Here is a 15,509-nt window from a genome sequence, read left to right as displayed (position 1 = left end):
ATCTTCGGTTGAGATGAGTAAAGGCTCACATGGTAAATTCACCCTTCAGTATTTGAAAACTTACAAAATGCCACTCTCAGCCACCCATCTTGGACCCAGCATGACACTGTGAAAGTCTAAGAATGCGTTTGATTCCTACAGGATGTGGTTGTCGTGGGAGAGGAAAACTTCACCACCCCCTGCTATGTGCAGATGGACTCAGAGGCATGTCACATCTTAACAGAGACACTGGGGACTTACTGCCTGGTGGGCCAATCAATGGGCAAGGCAGCCGCCAAGAGGCTCAAACTGGCTGTTTTTGGACCCGTCTCCTGCACAACATTGGACTATCACATCAGGGTCTATTGTCTGGATGACACACAGGATGCACTCAAGGTGAAGTATTGGAACTAAATGACTCAAACCCAGTTGCTTTTCGGTTCACTGAATTAACCTATATGCGTACACACACGTTGTATACATATGGACATATCATATACAGTATGTATCTACAGTACATATTACTTTGCCAAGTTTTTCCGGTGCCTTGAATAACAGTGCAGGTAAGGAAGAGAGGTGTGATATTTTAGGCTGAGTGCCTTGTTGTGTTCTTTAGTCCTGTGAGGGATTTTGTTCTCTCTACGACCACTCGTAATAATAATAATAATAACCCATAATTTGCATTTGAAATAAAATATATTATAGCTTGAATAGAAGTGACTGTCTGGAGTCATAAATAGAAGTTTCCTCACCTCTAGTCTTCTGGAAATGAGCCGAGAAGCAGTAAACAAAACAGGGTCAAGCAATGTCAAAATAGCGATGCTTTAGAATTCAAACAAATTCAAAGCACTGGAGGGACCATCTGATATGGGAGATTAACACTGGCAATTTATGCATGCAATGATAAGTCAAGTGTCAGTGTGGCACACAGCCATGCACACACTCACACAAGCGTCGGCGCACAACCAGTTTTAACATTTCAAGCGATTGTAGCTTGAAAACAAAGTTGAGAGGTGGACTTTTTAATGATGGAGACTTTGTGTAGTATAATTGATCGGTTGGCGTTTCAAAGAGGAAGTCTCTGCTGTGTGTCTACAGTGGAGCTGCCACGTAGGAAGATGATGGGAAGGAGGAATTGATTATTTTGAAAAGGCTGTTGGAGGCATCAGAAGTCACTGATGACTAACTTATTCTTCCATCAGAAAATAAATGTGTGTGTGTGTGTGTGTGTGTGTGCGTGGGGTGGGGGGGGGTTGCTCATTTAAGCGAATGCATTTCAAGAGCATGTAAATATGTTGATGTTATCAGTGTGTGTTTATCATTATGCATGCTGGTGTGTCCGTAGAGTATAGATAATTTCTTTGTGTTCTCATGGTGTAGGCTTAGTTCATATACAGAAGTCAATGTGAAAAGGATGAGCAAAAATCCCCACAGGACTGTGTGCAATGTATTATTGAAACAACTGCAGCACAGCAAAGTAAAATCAACTACTTCCTTTAGTTCACCAAGTGGACAAAGACATCAAATGGGTAATAGCAGTTTTACATTAACTGACTTTTTCCCATTTGCTGAAAACGGAGACAGTAAATTAAAACAAAAGCCTTTGTTAAGTCTAGTTCATCACCTTTCTGAATCTGTCCTGGGTGAGGTGGTAGGTAGAGTATAGAGAGTCTGAATGATATGATAATAGAGGAAAAAGTGTGCTGCAAAATCTGATCAGAATTAAGTTTACTTCTCAGTGTTTTTTCCTAAGTAGTGAAGTGCATTGAGGTCATCTTCTAAATCAAAGTAATAGAAGTCATTTGATTTCCCTGTGTTAAATGAAAGATATGCTTAATTTCCCCGCTTTTCACAACACCAGCACTTTGACTGGAGGTGCGTTATTAATTAAGGTTTATCATTGAGCATCCAAATGTCTCCTCGGTTCAGTGTGGTTAGCAGAGCTAAGCCTTGCTTAAATCCAGGGAATACACCTACTGAGATGTATGATGATATCTCAATGAAAACTTTGATGTGTTTCAAGTGTTTCACCGTGCTGTGTTGCTGCTTCAAGGCAACATTCAAGAATTCACGACGGCATCGTCTGCAGTAATTATGCCAGATAAATTAAAGGCTGTCTACCATCTCTAATGCTGTATGTAGAATTAATGGTTCAGTGAGCAAGATGAAGGAAAAGCAATTTAAGCAGTTATTGTTTTTTCGTGTGGATTTTGTGTAGGAGGTTCTTCAGATGGAGACCCAGATGGGAGGGAAGCTTCTGGACGAGCCAAAGACTCTGAACTTTAAAGACAGCACACACAATCTGAGACTGTCAATCCACGACGTGCCACACACACACTGGAAGAGCAAGCTCATCGCAAAGTATCAGGTGAGAGGGATATAAACACACACATACACTTCAAAGGTAGAGTATTATCTTTGCACACACAGCAAATGTCACAGTTTATAGTTCTACTTTACTCTATGTTTACACTACATACACTATGGTAAGGCTTTGTGTTACATGTACATTTTTGCCTCAAACGTTCTCACTATTATTCACCTTGATGAAGTAATAAAAGTATTATTTGTGCACTTTCTAGGAGATCCCATTTTACCAGGTGTGGAGCGGCGGTCAGAGAACTCTTCACTGCACCTTCACCCTGGAGAGACTGAGCCCAGCCACCACAGAGATCAGCTGCAAACTGTGTGTGCGGCAGGTGGAGGGAGAAGGACAGATCTTTCAGCTCAGCAACACTTTGGAGGAGGTAAGGCGGTAGAAATTCACATTCACGCAGCCACACAGACACTGTTTGTTGGATATTGTGCGAGGACTCCTTTAAGTCACACTGGTTGAGGGAAGGATAGAATACATACTGAAAAGAAATGAACACAGTTACATAGAGGAAGAGGGCTTCCTTCTACATCCTTGTACTAACTTCTACATTCTGGCACTAAAAGTCCTAAAGTCACCAAGTTTTTCCTCTGTCTGTCAGACATTCAGGGTTCCTGCTGTGGTTCTGTGACTCTGTTCAATCATTCATACTGGGGCTAGAGGTCACATAACACGAGAGGAATAACTCATCTTTGATTTTGCTGGGCCATGTAACCACAAAGTCACAGAATGTGTGTGTCTTCGTGTGTGTGCGGGGTGTGTCTGTCTGTGGCCATGTGTGAACGGTTTTGGTCGAAGGTCAGACAGTTCTGTTGGAATGTCACTGCTTTGAATTCTCCCATGGTGTTCACGGATGATAGCGTTGCACTTTAGAATTTTTTAACCCTTGGTTAACCAGGCATGATGGATAGTTTTTGTTTTTTTTGTTTGTTTTTTTTGCTGCATATAGTATAGCAGTTGCAATGGAAGGGTACACATATTTTGTCCTCCTCCAGCTGTGGTCACTGAGCAAAATGAGAATGAAAGTCAAGGTCTGTAGCCTAGAGAAAAATGCATGTAGTGGACTTTTAAATTGCTGCTCATCAGTGTTGATTAGTTTCAAGGTATCTCCAGTTAACAGGGCTGATACATCCTGGTCGTAACGCGCAGAACATTTCAAAGTGATTAAAGGTTAGTCATCGTTCTCCAACCTTCATCCAAGCATATTGCCTGTCTTCAGTGTAGAAGCTCTGCCTCACTTCTTTCCCTTTTTCCACTCGTCTCAACCATCTTTGCACCACTTTTGTGTCATCCTGCCCAGGGTTATGCACTATAGATTTTTGAGGCGCACACTGATATCAATAAAAAAAAAAGCTGATTACAATATTCAACTTGCCAGTGCTCTCAGGTGGACGGGCTATTTAATAGAGACACAGTTTCTAAACTTTCTCAAACATACTTTTCTTTTGGCTAATATCTGCAGGAGGACACAAGGGTGCACACCATTCCTGTTTACAAATACAGACAATTATCCTCCTTTACTTTAGACCTCAACTCAAGAAGCAGGCAGAATAGTTCAGGGCACTAAATTCAAATATAGCCACAGTTTTAATATGTAGGTACATTTTCTCTCATGTTTTGACACTAAGTAATGTTGGCAAAACAACTTTGTGAGTCACTTATCAATTCTCATTCACAACTTGCCTGTAAAGTCTACATCCGGTTAAAGAAGTTGTGATGATTTCCTTCTGTGACTTTTCTCACGCTGTTATTAAACTGTCAGAGGTGCAAAATCACACATAATAGAAATGTCCCATCCTGCTTTTCTCCTACTCTCTCCTACTCCTACTCTAACCCTATATTATGACTTTATGGGGAAAGACGCTTCTTTTGCCGCAACACAAATATTTTTTCAAACGATCAGTTCTAATCCATTTTACATCGGCCACACCTAGTCTTACAAAATAATTACTATGGTCACATGGGATGTTCGGCATGTGCGGTAATTAGAGCTGAACAGCTAAAACAATATTCAGTGAGTCTGTGTGTGTAATGCATTAAATAAAACAGTGTAGACCCTCAACCAGCGAGCAGTGTTGAACAATGGAGAGTTAAGCAGATTTGAAACATTTATTATTTCAACAGAGGAACAGAGATGTCTCTTTGCATCAGTCATTCACTCTCCAGCCGCAGAGAGCTTTCTGCTGTAAATTGGGGCTAAGTAGACGCTGTAAATAGTAATCATTCACATCAACAGTGGCAGTTGTTGTTTCCCTCTGCCAAGCTACATTCATTAGACTGCTGCCTCCTTTCAGCCCAGGAGTGGCAGATTAATGGGATGAAGGCTTAGAAAGCAACATAGATCGACAGTGAGAGAGAGAGTGCTCGGGAGCAGATCTTTGTGTTTGTTTCACTCTTGTATTAATTAGGAGACTCATCTGTAATTGGTCACACGGAAGGCCAGAAGCAGGATATTTGCCAGAAGCACCAAGTTAGAGATGTAGCTTTGAATCTAACCTCAGTATTATTCATAATTTACTTTGAAGACTTTTCTGTATATAGTTTATAGATCCACCCCTGCTCTCTTGTGTCTCTACTGCAGAAGTTACACTATAGTATTCTAAGCACACAGCAATACGCATAAATCTAATTTCCCAGTGAATTAAACCTTTCAAAAACAACTGACCAGTTTCTTTTCTGTCTTTCCAGGAGGTCCAATGCATAGACACGTCCCTGATGGACCCCGCCAGTAATATCACAACCTTAGTGGGGCCTAATGCCTTCCGCATTCCTTTATCCATCAGACAAAAGCTGTGTGGCAGTCTGGATGCACCGCAGACCAGAGGCAATGACTGGAGGATGCTGGCCCACAAACTCAACCTTGACAGGTGACACATGTTCACAAATTTTTTATCACTTATTTCCTTTATGCTTCCCTAAGGCGTTTTGCTTGGTTTGGAACATCATTTAGTCATAAAAATTTGTCTCAAACAGGATGGCAGACCATCAAGGTTGTCTTGTCTGAGTCGATTTCTATTAATTTAAATGTGACCTGAGTCCTCGCAGGTAAAATCAAACTCTTGTTCTTATTATATTACTTATTTCATCTCCTTAGGACTCTAAGGTACAAAAGCACATACAAATATCAATGAGGTATGATCACGTTAATTGTATGCGACTGTGTCTTTTCTTACAGTGGAAAACAGTTGTGCGCAAAGAAAAACATTGGGTCACTCACTTTCAACACTGTACTTTAGAACCTTTGCGTAAAATGCAATACTGCTGGACTCCCATGCACCTAAATAGTGAGGATGCCATTTTCTATCTGCATCAGACTCAAAGATAACATCCTTAATATCTCTATCCCCGGTGTGTCTTGATGATTCAGTCTGGAGGTTCATTTACCAGCAGCTAGCGAAGCAGAGGCAGATATTGAGAGGATAATTGGGCACAAGTGCACCTCATTGTCCCGACAGGCTGCCAGCTCATGATGCAGTCTGTTAATGTGGGCACCGAATATTCCTGATCAGTGGGTGAGAGAACGTACAGCTAGCCAAATCGTTGTTTACTTCCACATTTCTGCTAAACGCTACTCTTCAAAAGGAGCATGATGAAATGATCCAACAAGGAAATACCGTCTTTTTTCCTCTCTGCTTTTGTAACTGCCACATCATGTCTGTTTGACTTCAAAGTATGACTCATTCTTTGGCGTCACAGCCATCACTCCTCACACGACTTTCACAAATGGTGGGAACACACACGTGCGCACGAACGAAAACACACACACACACACACACACACACACACACACACACACACACACACACACACACAAAGAGGTGGGTCTTAGCTATTGAGTTCACTTAACAGCAGGATACCCTTATCACATACTGCAGACAGATGGAGTCTGAGACAGAAAAAAGTGAGAAGGAAAGAAGCAAAGTAAGAAAGGAAGTGATGAAAATGGCTTTATTAGCTGTTTACAGTGAGAGAAAGAAGCATGAAACAAGAATAAAATGTGCTGGAGGAAAAACTGACTGAGAGGAGCAGAGGAGTGTTGTACATGTCTGTGTTTGTGTTTAAACTGTACCAGTGTGTGCCAACAGCACAATCGCAGGATTTACACAGGAACAGAAAGTCCCATTTTTATCCCCATGAGACTCAGATTTGATGGCTTTTCCACTTTGAAGCAGCGTTGAGATCTTTGTCACAGATGGCTCATCATTCGACTTTTCCTCTGCCATCATTGTGTACTTGACTTTGGACGGCTGTAATTCTTACCGCTAGTATAAAAACAGTTCTCTCTGTGGAGTTGCTGATATATTTTTTCTCTACTGCAGTTTCAAAATGCATCTCTTTCCTTATTTGTTTAAAACAGTTTGAATTGAACACACTGTACTGTCAGATTTTCTAAAATAAAAGACGTCATCTGCCACATTTCAGATGGCTAAAGATGGCTAGATCAGGCTAAAGTCCAATTTTACTTCATGCGGTATTCAGGACTTAATCAGGGATCTTTATAGTTCTGATTCTGTCTGTTTTGTTATATTGTCTGATATCATGTGCGTTCAATACGTTTAAACAAGACTTCAGGTTTTAAGTGAGAGTCCCCAAGAGAGCAGTGATGCCGGGCAATAATTCGTTACATTTAAATTCTACAAGGCTAATGATGAATAGAAGGGGATCATCTCAGCTTTCCACTACAGTATGGGGAAGTACAAATTGTTCACCTTTATCAGAATATTTTTCATAATAGTTCTTTGGTTTTTGCAAACATACCAGTTTCATTTTAAGATGTGCAAGCACTACAGCAATTTCCTTTCAAAAAAGCAAAGGGTTATAAAGAGGGTTTTGTCTGAAGGTTTTTCTAGGTGATTATGTCATCACCTGAGTGTGTTTCAAGCTTTCCAAATAGGCTGCCATATCCCAGCTTACATAACTGGTATTGTATAATATGTATTACGTTTGTGTGTTTCTTTGTCTTCATTAGTAAAACTGAAACATGATTGTTCTTGTATTCTATGGATTTTAACACATGTAGTTTGCCTCATTTTAAAGATTTTCAATCAGTTATTGATGTGATGATTCCCTCAGGTGCTGGATATTTGGCTTCCTTTTGATTGGTTGTTGCAGCCTGTAGCTTCAGTATAATGTTACTGTTTTATATTGTGAATTTGAAGTTCCAAGACAGAAATGTTGAATGTCTAAGTATCTTAGTGCTGACAATTCATTTAGGTCTCCATATATTATTACCATATTTACCATAACTTTTATCATACCTTATACCCTCATCATCTCTTTGATTCTTCCAGGTACCTGAATTACTTTGCCACCAAGTCCAGTCCAACAGGTGTGATCCTGGATCTCTGGGAGGCCCAGCACTTTCCCGATGGAGACCTAAATGAACTGGCCGCTGTGTTGGAAGAGATGGGTCGCCATGACAGCACCCTCGCCTCCATGACAACGGAACATTGACATAGCAAAGTGGTTACCAGACAATGACAAAAAGAGACGATTACACGTAAATTCTCTACGGTTGATACTGCAGGAAGGGCAATGAACGACTTAGATGTGAGCAAAAGAAAAGTTGTTGCCATGGTGATTGAGTACCAGTTAAATACCATGGTAATCAAGCCGACATGGTAACAGACAGAACGAGAGGTGCTCGAGCTGGTGCTGGACCGCTATGCGTATCTTTATATGTGTGTTTGCGCGATGTTGCAGTGTCGTGTGTGACCGGAGGAGAGATAACCCTACCTACCACACAAACAGTCTATCAGGAACAAACAAAACATACACACGCCTAAAAAAAGACCTTGTCTAGTGTAACACCAGTTGTTCTCTTGCTGTTACTTTATACTGAACAAAGACAAGCAAGGAAAAGAAAAAGAAGCAGCCGAAGTACTGACCTTGAAAACCTCCATAGGAATGGAACAGTATCATAAAGGGAGAGAAGCTAAACTGATTACAGAAGAGTGGGAGAAGGTAGATTGAGGAAAGAGAGAGAGTGACTTAGAGGCTCTTTAGTAAGATGAGAGTAAACAAAGAGAGAAGCTAAACTGATTACAAAAGGGAGGGAAGATGCAAACATAAAATGATGGAAGAAGCTGCAGATGATCATCTGAAAGGACAGGATGGAAAACAGATAATGAGAGAGGGGAGATGAAGAAGTGATCCCACTCCTCTCCTGTTAGCCTTGGCTGTACGTGTTTGCCAGTACAGTTTGTTGTCTTTATATCGTTTCCTAGGGAACGCTCTATGTATTCTGCTGTCCATATGTGTGGATCATTTCCTGCTAACAGAATTCGCTACACAGTGACTGTCAATCAATAGTCCTGACCAGAAACAAGCCCGAGACAACAGGTTTCCCTATTTGCCTGACATAACATCATAAGTGATGTTTAAATTAGTGCTAGATAAAGCAGTGAGTTTGTGGCTTTCTTCCACAACATGAAGATAAATCGTCTAGGTCACAGGAAATCAGGAATTACAAAATCAAAGGCAACCGAACATGCTGTCCACTTGCCTTTTAACTTCTAATGTCAAATTTCCTTAAAATAGCCAGTCCAAAGATTATTACCTGATGGATGCAAGTGAAAACTTGTGTTTTGTTTGCCAATCTCAATGCAGAATTGTTGTGACAGATTTGTTAAATTGTCTGTTTTGAGGTATATTTAAAATTGCACTTATGATAAACAGATAAACAAGGTAAAGATACAGATGGTCAGTTATTTATTATATTTATGTTCAATGTACTACAGTACAGTATACAGTACATAAATATGTTTGTTTTATAGGAGTCGGCATTGACTATTTTTAGAAATGTACATATTTTTCTTCAGGAAAACAACTTTTCCCGAAGAAAAATATATAAATTTCTGCACTGCTGCTGCTCTGTACCTCCCCAAAGAGGAGTTTTTTGGGGGATTCCAGCTATCATCACCACTAATGGTTAACTACAACCTCAGATCCAGGAGTCTCTCTGAGAGACTGCTGGGGCTTGTTTCTGGACAGGGTCCAACTCAGAGAAAAGAGAGAAGAAGCAAAAAGGAATGAACTAGAAGTGAAAACACAAGTGTTTTTAAATAGCGTAATATACAAAGTACCATAGTGTTACGTGATAGTGAATTAAAGACAGCTGATATCATTCATTACCGCTAAATGTACGCAAATATACTGATTTTTATCAATCATATTTTAATTTACTAAAATATATATAGCCTACATATATATATTTCTTTCATTTTTTCGGTGTTGCATCATCACAAGATGTCAGTTGTTACCTGCCATCAGGCCACATGTGATTTCATCTGTGATCACCACCATGACTTTGCTGGTCACTAGCACCATCCAGTGGCCTTTAAAGTGTAACAGCATTTACATTTTTTTTTTTTGATCGTCTGAAACGTGTAAATACATGATTATCATGTTCATCCTAATGACCTTGTATTACCATAATATTTTTGTTGAGTGATCATTATTATGTTATTTACCTTAACATTTTTTTTTTTTTTTTTGCCATTTTAATGTTTTTATAGATGTGAACTGTGTGTGGGGGGGGTGGGGGATCTGTAACATATCAGTTAGTTGCCCTTTTTCTCAAACAATGATCCGTCAGCAACTAACATTCCAACTCATGGTGTATTTGTTGAAAAATTTGCAAGTTAGAGCTAAAAATCAAGATAACAACAAAGGGGGCTGATGTAAAATGAAGTGTAATATATTTGTGTTTTGCAGAACAACATTGTGAACCAAGGCTGGCTGTCAAATGTATGCACTGACCCCAGACAACATGTCTGATGAAAAGGTGTAACTCCAATACGCAAGCTTTGAGGGAAAAAAACAGCCTTATTTTTAGTGGCTTTTGAAACACTGTCTGATGCCCCCAGGGACATGAACTCTATCCACCATGTAAGAGACAGCATGAACACGCGGTTCAAAGGAAATACATGTAAAATATTCAAAACCTGGAGTTTAGATATTTCTGCTCTGGACTATGGAGAGACGCCATATGAAACTGAACATCAGGTATGTAGAGGAGATACTGAGGAGGATATTGTAAAGAAAACCAAGCAGGCAGAGGCTGCGTTAACACTGGTGCAAAAGGTCAGATCTTCACCTGGTTATGACAGATTTGATCTCGTGGCTATCCACACAGGAGGAAACCTTGAGACATTGATTTTTTTTTTTTCACATTGATTTTTCTTTCTTTGTGCAGTCCGTCAGAAATGTGCGAGTTAAGAATCACACCTCTTGTACCGGTGTTAAACCAGACGTAGTACACGCAGTCGTCAAAATGTGTGCGTGTTGATTTCAGACAGCCTTATGAACCAAATCAGAAAAGGTGCATGGTTAAATGACAGAGTGGATGTCTTGTGCGTTTGCAAATGTTACTGCTGATGTCAGATGTGAGGAAATCAAAGGGATAAAAGCCTAAAACATCAACTCATCAATTCAGTTTGTTTCAGAACAAAACATGAACCCAAAGGTGACAAAAATGTCTCTTTCATACAATGTGATCATCAACATCTCCAATTAACGCAAAGGTAGAACTCACAGTCATATGAGATCTCATTTTTAACCGATGAAACGTGTTCAAGGAAACAATCAGTTAAGAAATGTAAGTTACAAATTACTGTGTAACTTCACCCAAAATTTGATCCTTGCCATGTTCTGAGTCTACAGTTTACCAGCAGGATAGACTGTTAATGGAGAGTAGACTGATAAAAGGAGTTTCCATGATGAGAGCACATGTAGGCCTCCAGAAGGTGATCCTTCATGATGTGAAAATGAAAAAAGTAGTGTTAAGATATCAAAGTATGTAAAAATATTTTCTATCCACAGTATGTACAGTTGTGTACTGTCAGCTATATTTGGCAAATTTCAGAATATAAAAAAGAGCAGTACAGTTAGATACTAGTTTGTATGTTTCAAGTTTTTTTTTATTTAAGTTTCTTTCCTTTTTTGTAAAAGCAGTGTCTACTATGCAAACTTGGCATTGGTTATCATGATAGAAGTCTATAACTAGAGCTGTCCTTGTAAGTGCATTTTTATTTTACTATCAGGAGTGATTTGATTTGATTAGTGCGGGGTAGTGTTGGTCCATTTTTGCTAATTCTGGCACGCTTCATGAATCTTGCTCAATCTTGCTGAATGCTCGCCTCTCTATCTCCTCTAATTGTTTTCTGTACAAAGTGTAAGAAAGAATTTTTAAGACAATTAATAAATTATATTTATAAGCAATGCTGAAAATGTGTCATGCTTGGCTTATTTCAGCAGAGCTGTTTCCCAGGACTTATATTTCACACATCTGAATTTTTGTGTGAAATTTCATATTTATAGGCTCCGGACTTAATAAGTAGTTGGATAAGGGCACCTAAAGGGGAAGAAATTGCAACAGAAAATCCTTATGGTGTCACTGTTTAACATGCTGTGGGCTCAGCAGCACTGGTGGGTTGTAATGAGGCATGCTACTTTTTTTAACAAAGAAAATATGGAGAGCATGCCTTAACAGTAAGAGTCACTGCCAAGTGACTTGTTAGTGTGCACCTCATTCAGCCACTACAAACTGTGCATCAGCCATGGGGATGAGTGAAACACTTTATTGGGGGAATGTTCAACCTTTTCACTGAATAAAAACACCACTTTCTCTCACAGACAACTACAGTAGGTACAGATTAAATAAGGCACAACACCCAAGAGGAAGGAAAGGGCATTTATATCACAACAAATCTGTCACACCCAAACCTTCAATGGTGACTAGCACCCCATAATTTCAGTCGGCAAAGACCAAAAAAAGAAACTCACTGAACTCTGGAGGAAAGCTTATCAAGGATTTTACAGATGGACTACAAATACTAAAAATGAGTCAGTTAGTGCCATTTGAGGGAAATCTCAACTGGCACTGCTGTGATGGGAGGCTAGCATGGAAGACCTAACAGTCAGTGATGATGAAAGGTGTCCAGATTTACCTGGAGACTGAGGAAATAAGGCTGGTTCAGCTTCCCAATACCTGACTGCAACTATGTGAGAATTTGAATTAATGGAGAAACTTTCCTGATAAAAGCTAGATGATGTTTTTTTTTTTTAAATGACTCAAGTGCCATTTGATTTTAGTGTGGCAACTGCTAATGGTCAGATCGACATGTGCTTTAATTTACACATATGAGGCACTCTGGTGGTCAGGAAAAAGTGACTTTATGATGTCCACAGGGTCATTCTGGTGGTGTGGTAGTTTGGGGATGGCTGTTTTAGGTCCAGTCAGTTTTTAAACAATACTTTGTTATATATTAAGTGAAAGCCTCTGGTCCAGCTGCCTAAAATACACATATCCATCATCAGCCTAGTTATGGGAGCCACTCTGTATTACTGGGAATGACTGAATGATAGTAATCCACCACGACAAACGAACTGTGGTAACCCTAAACTAACACAATTCCACACATTTATAATAGATCACGACATCACCGCTACAGTTAGTGTACAACAGTTTCTGCCTTCACAGACTTCCCTTCCTGTAATTGCTGTGGAGCGACTACGGATGGCACCGTTCTTCCATTAATTATGCTATCACATGTGATGCCTTTGTTTTTAATAGTTCCATTTGAGGACAAGGAAACACAGAGGCCTTTAGAGCCTCAATACAGAATGTTTTTGGACATATGAATTTTATTTTTCACATATTGTCTTAAAGAGTTTGAGTTTTACATGGAAAATACACTTTTGCAACTTTCATAGCCCACCACAACTCAAAAATACAGGTTTACCTTTTCTTCAGTGTCTATAAACGTTACCAGCGTAAACAAAACTTTTAAAGCCTCAAAATACGTTTTTTTCTCCTGTCACATAGTGTCAGTCTTTGTAACAAAAAGCAGTCAATTTAAGAGTAACAAAAATGTGTTCAGTCCAATTATAATATAAAGCCAGTAGTGGGGTGACAGTGTTTGAAAGGAGGTGTCTTGCTGCAATAACAGATTGCCTTTAAGCACATCCCTTCAGTTCTGTCAATCAGACCTTCATCTACAGGTAGGGTAGCTTTCACAGAAAGCAGTGATATAGTATTCCACTCACTGGTCAGTAGCCTGTTTGCGTATCTCTGCAGCTACAGTGCCAAGTCAAACTCAACCTTTTTCTCCAAGGCCTTTGGATCATGTGAACAAGAACCTATATCTGGTTTTAGAGTCCTCAAACTAGTCTGAAATGAGATTGTCTCATCTTCTCTGATGGACAGAACAGAGCACACAAGGCCTGATTGTTTTTCGTTAATTTAAGTTTTAGTAAACCACCATAGTCCTGTAATCATTTTTTTTTTCAAAGGGGACTTGGGTTGCAGAGTTCTGGGCATCTGGACTCAAAGTTTGTGATCCTGTGATCTCCAAAGTGATCTTCTTGCTTCCTGTCCCACCTCCTTTTCTCAGAAAAAAAGGTTTGTGCGGCCTGGACCAGTGCCAGTGTGATTGTTAGTGCCCTTTCTATGTGTGTAAACTCACACCTGGCAGTGGATGCTCACAGCTTGATATCCTGTGACTCTGACATCTTGGCAAGTGTCTTTTTGACTCGGAGGGCTGTGAGGCGAGAGGCTGGGTTGTGCGCCCAGCATTCTGTCATCAGTTTCCCCATCTGTCTCAAACACTGAGGGGATACAGATTTATGTTACGAAGGTCATACATTTGTGTGTGTTTGTGCATGTGTATGTGTGTGCATGGCATATTCTAATCTATTTTACCTCATCGCTGGTCCATCGATTAGGAAAAGATGGCCGTAGTCTCTTGATGCAGACCACCTCTCTCATGTCTTCATATGAAGGGTCTGTAGGAACTAACTCATGGTACGGCAATTGGTACTCCTCGAGGATCCCTAAAATGAATAAGTTCAGAAGAAACATGATCAGTTCTGTCAAACTAGCTCCTAAAAATTGAATGTTTTCAAATTTCCATACTGCACAGCCATCAAAAAAGTATTTTGTTTTTTAATTTTTCTGTGGAAGTCTAGCTTTTACAAGTTGTTTGTGTCAAAGAAAAGGATGGATAAAAAGTGTACGTACCTCCTGAGACACAACGCCGAGCAATCTCCCAGAGAATGAGCCCAAAGCTGTACATGTCGGCCATGATGTACGACTGAAAATGACTTCTGTTCAGAGTCTCATCCAGAACCTCTGGAGGCATGTAGCGCTTTGTACCAACTCTAGTGTTGGGAGGGATGTCTACCTCATTGGTGTCACTGCCAAGTCAGAGATCAAAGTAATCCTTTTAAATTAAAGATCAACTAGCTATGAACATTACTGAAACCTTTGAAATAATAGAAGTTTAAAATGCTTTGATCTATGAAAATTTCTGACCCACTATCAGAGCTCAAGCTCAACAAAACATGGATTCAAATCAAGAACTTTGTGGAATATTTCTACAAATCATGCTAAATAGGAAAGTCCCTGACACACCTACCTGATAAACTTGACTGCCAGTCCTAGGTCAGCTATACAGCAGGTACCATTTCTTTTCACCAGTATGTTCTTACTCTTCAGATCCCGGTGAGCGATGGCAGGTTTGCCCTGGGTGCCAAAGATCTCTGTGTGGAGGTGACAGAGTCCTGATACAGAGGAGTAGGCCAGTCGCAGCATGGCTTTATTGTCCAGAGTGGTTGATTTGAGGTAGTCATACAAAGAGCCATTCTCATGGTAGTCTGTGATTAGGTAGAGTTGTGTCCAAGAGCCAGTTCCTTTAATATCTGCAGCTATAAAACCTGTGAATAGGGTGGGCGGGGAATGGAGGAAGGGTACCGAGAGAAGGGAAGAAGAGTAAATCTCCACTTCACTGGCTGACTTGGCCAGGAAATGTAACTGTATATAACTTATGTTTTGGTAATTCTATCTTTACTGTTAACTTGTGTGCTTTAGAATTTCACCGTGAAGGTATATCAGTGAGGTTCAATCATAGAAATACAGCAGAGCAGACCACTTTGGCCTAAAAAGTCATTAAAAAAAATAGTATAGTAAGGCATAAGTAGACATGAAAACATCACAGTATAGCAAGGCGTAAAATGTCAAGAAAAAAGCATAATATAGGAAGACATAAAAAATATGAACTACATAGTATAGAGAGGCCTTAAAAAACACAAAAGTGACATAGTATAGGAAGACACAAAATGGCATAAAAACATCATGGTATAGTGAGGAATGAAA

General features: G+C 39.8%; 2 protein-coding genes across 3 annotated transcripts in view; one reads left to right on the top strand and one right to left on the bottom strand.

Moving 5' to 3' along the window:
* LOC111652908 (netrin receptor UNC5C-like) overlaps nucleotides 1-11,584 on the top strand; it is a 180,187-nt gene extending 168,603 nt beyond the window's left edge. For both annotated transcript variants that reach the window (XM_087173210.1, XM_023403301.2), the window contains 5 exons: nucleotides 142-375; nucleotides 2,198-2,347; nucleotides 2,562-2,726; nucleotides 5,042-5,220; nucleotides 7,645-11,584. In XM_087173210.1, coding sequence (XP_087029336.1) covers nucleotides 142-375; nucleotides 2,198-2,347; nucleotides 2,562-2,726; nucleotides 5,042-5,220; nucleotides 7,645-7,807 — 891 coding nt within the window. In that variant the 3' untranslated portion in view covers nucleotides 7,808-11,584. The remainder of the gene's footprint in view (nucleotides 1-141; nucleotides 376-2,197; nucleotides 2,348-2,561; nucleotides 2,727-5,041; nucleotides 5,221-7,644) is intronic.
* Nucleotides 11,585-11,918: 334 nt separating this feature from the next.
* LOC111652907 (bone morphogenetic protein receptor type-1B) lies at nucleotides 11,919-15,070 on the bottom strand (the record flags this gene model as incomplete). Its single annotated transcript, XM_023403300.2, has 4 exons — nucleotides 11,919-13,963; nucleotides 14,058-14,188; nucleotides 14,376-14,551; nucleotides 14,773-15,070. Coding segments are annotated over 4 exons (731 nt in total), but the record flags the coding sequence as incomplete, so codon positions are not given.
* Nucleotides 15,071-15,509: the final 439 nt, after the last annotated feature.

Source organism: Seriola lalandi, unplaced genomic scaffold, assembly GCF_002814215.2.
Source record: "Seriola lalandi dorsalis isolate HSWRI2012SDOR001 ecotype SW California unplaced genomic scaffold, Sedor1 jcf7180002054110, whole genome shotgun sequence".
NCBI classification, from domain to species: Eukaryota; Metazoa; Chordata; class Actinopteri; order Carangiformes; family Carangidae; genus Seriola; species Seriola lalandi.
Note: the sequence above shows the minus strand (reverse complement) of the source record. Positions and strands in the feature narration are given on the sequence as shown.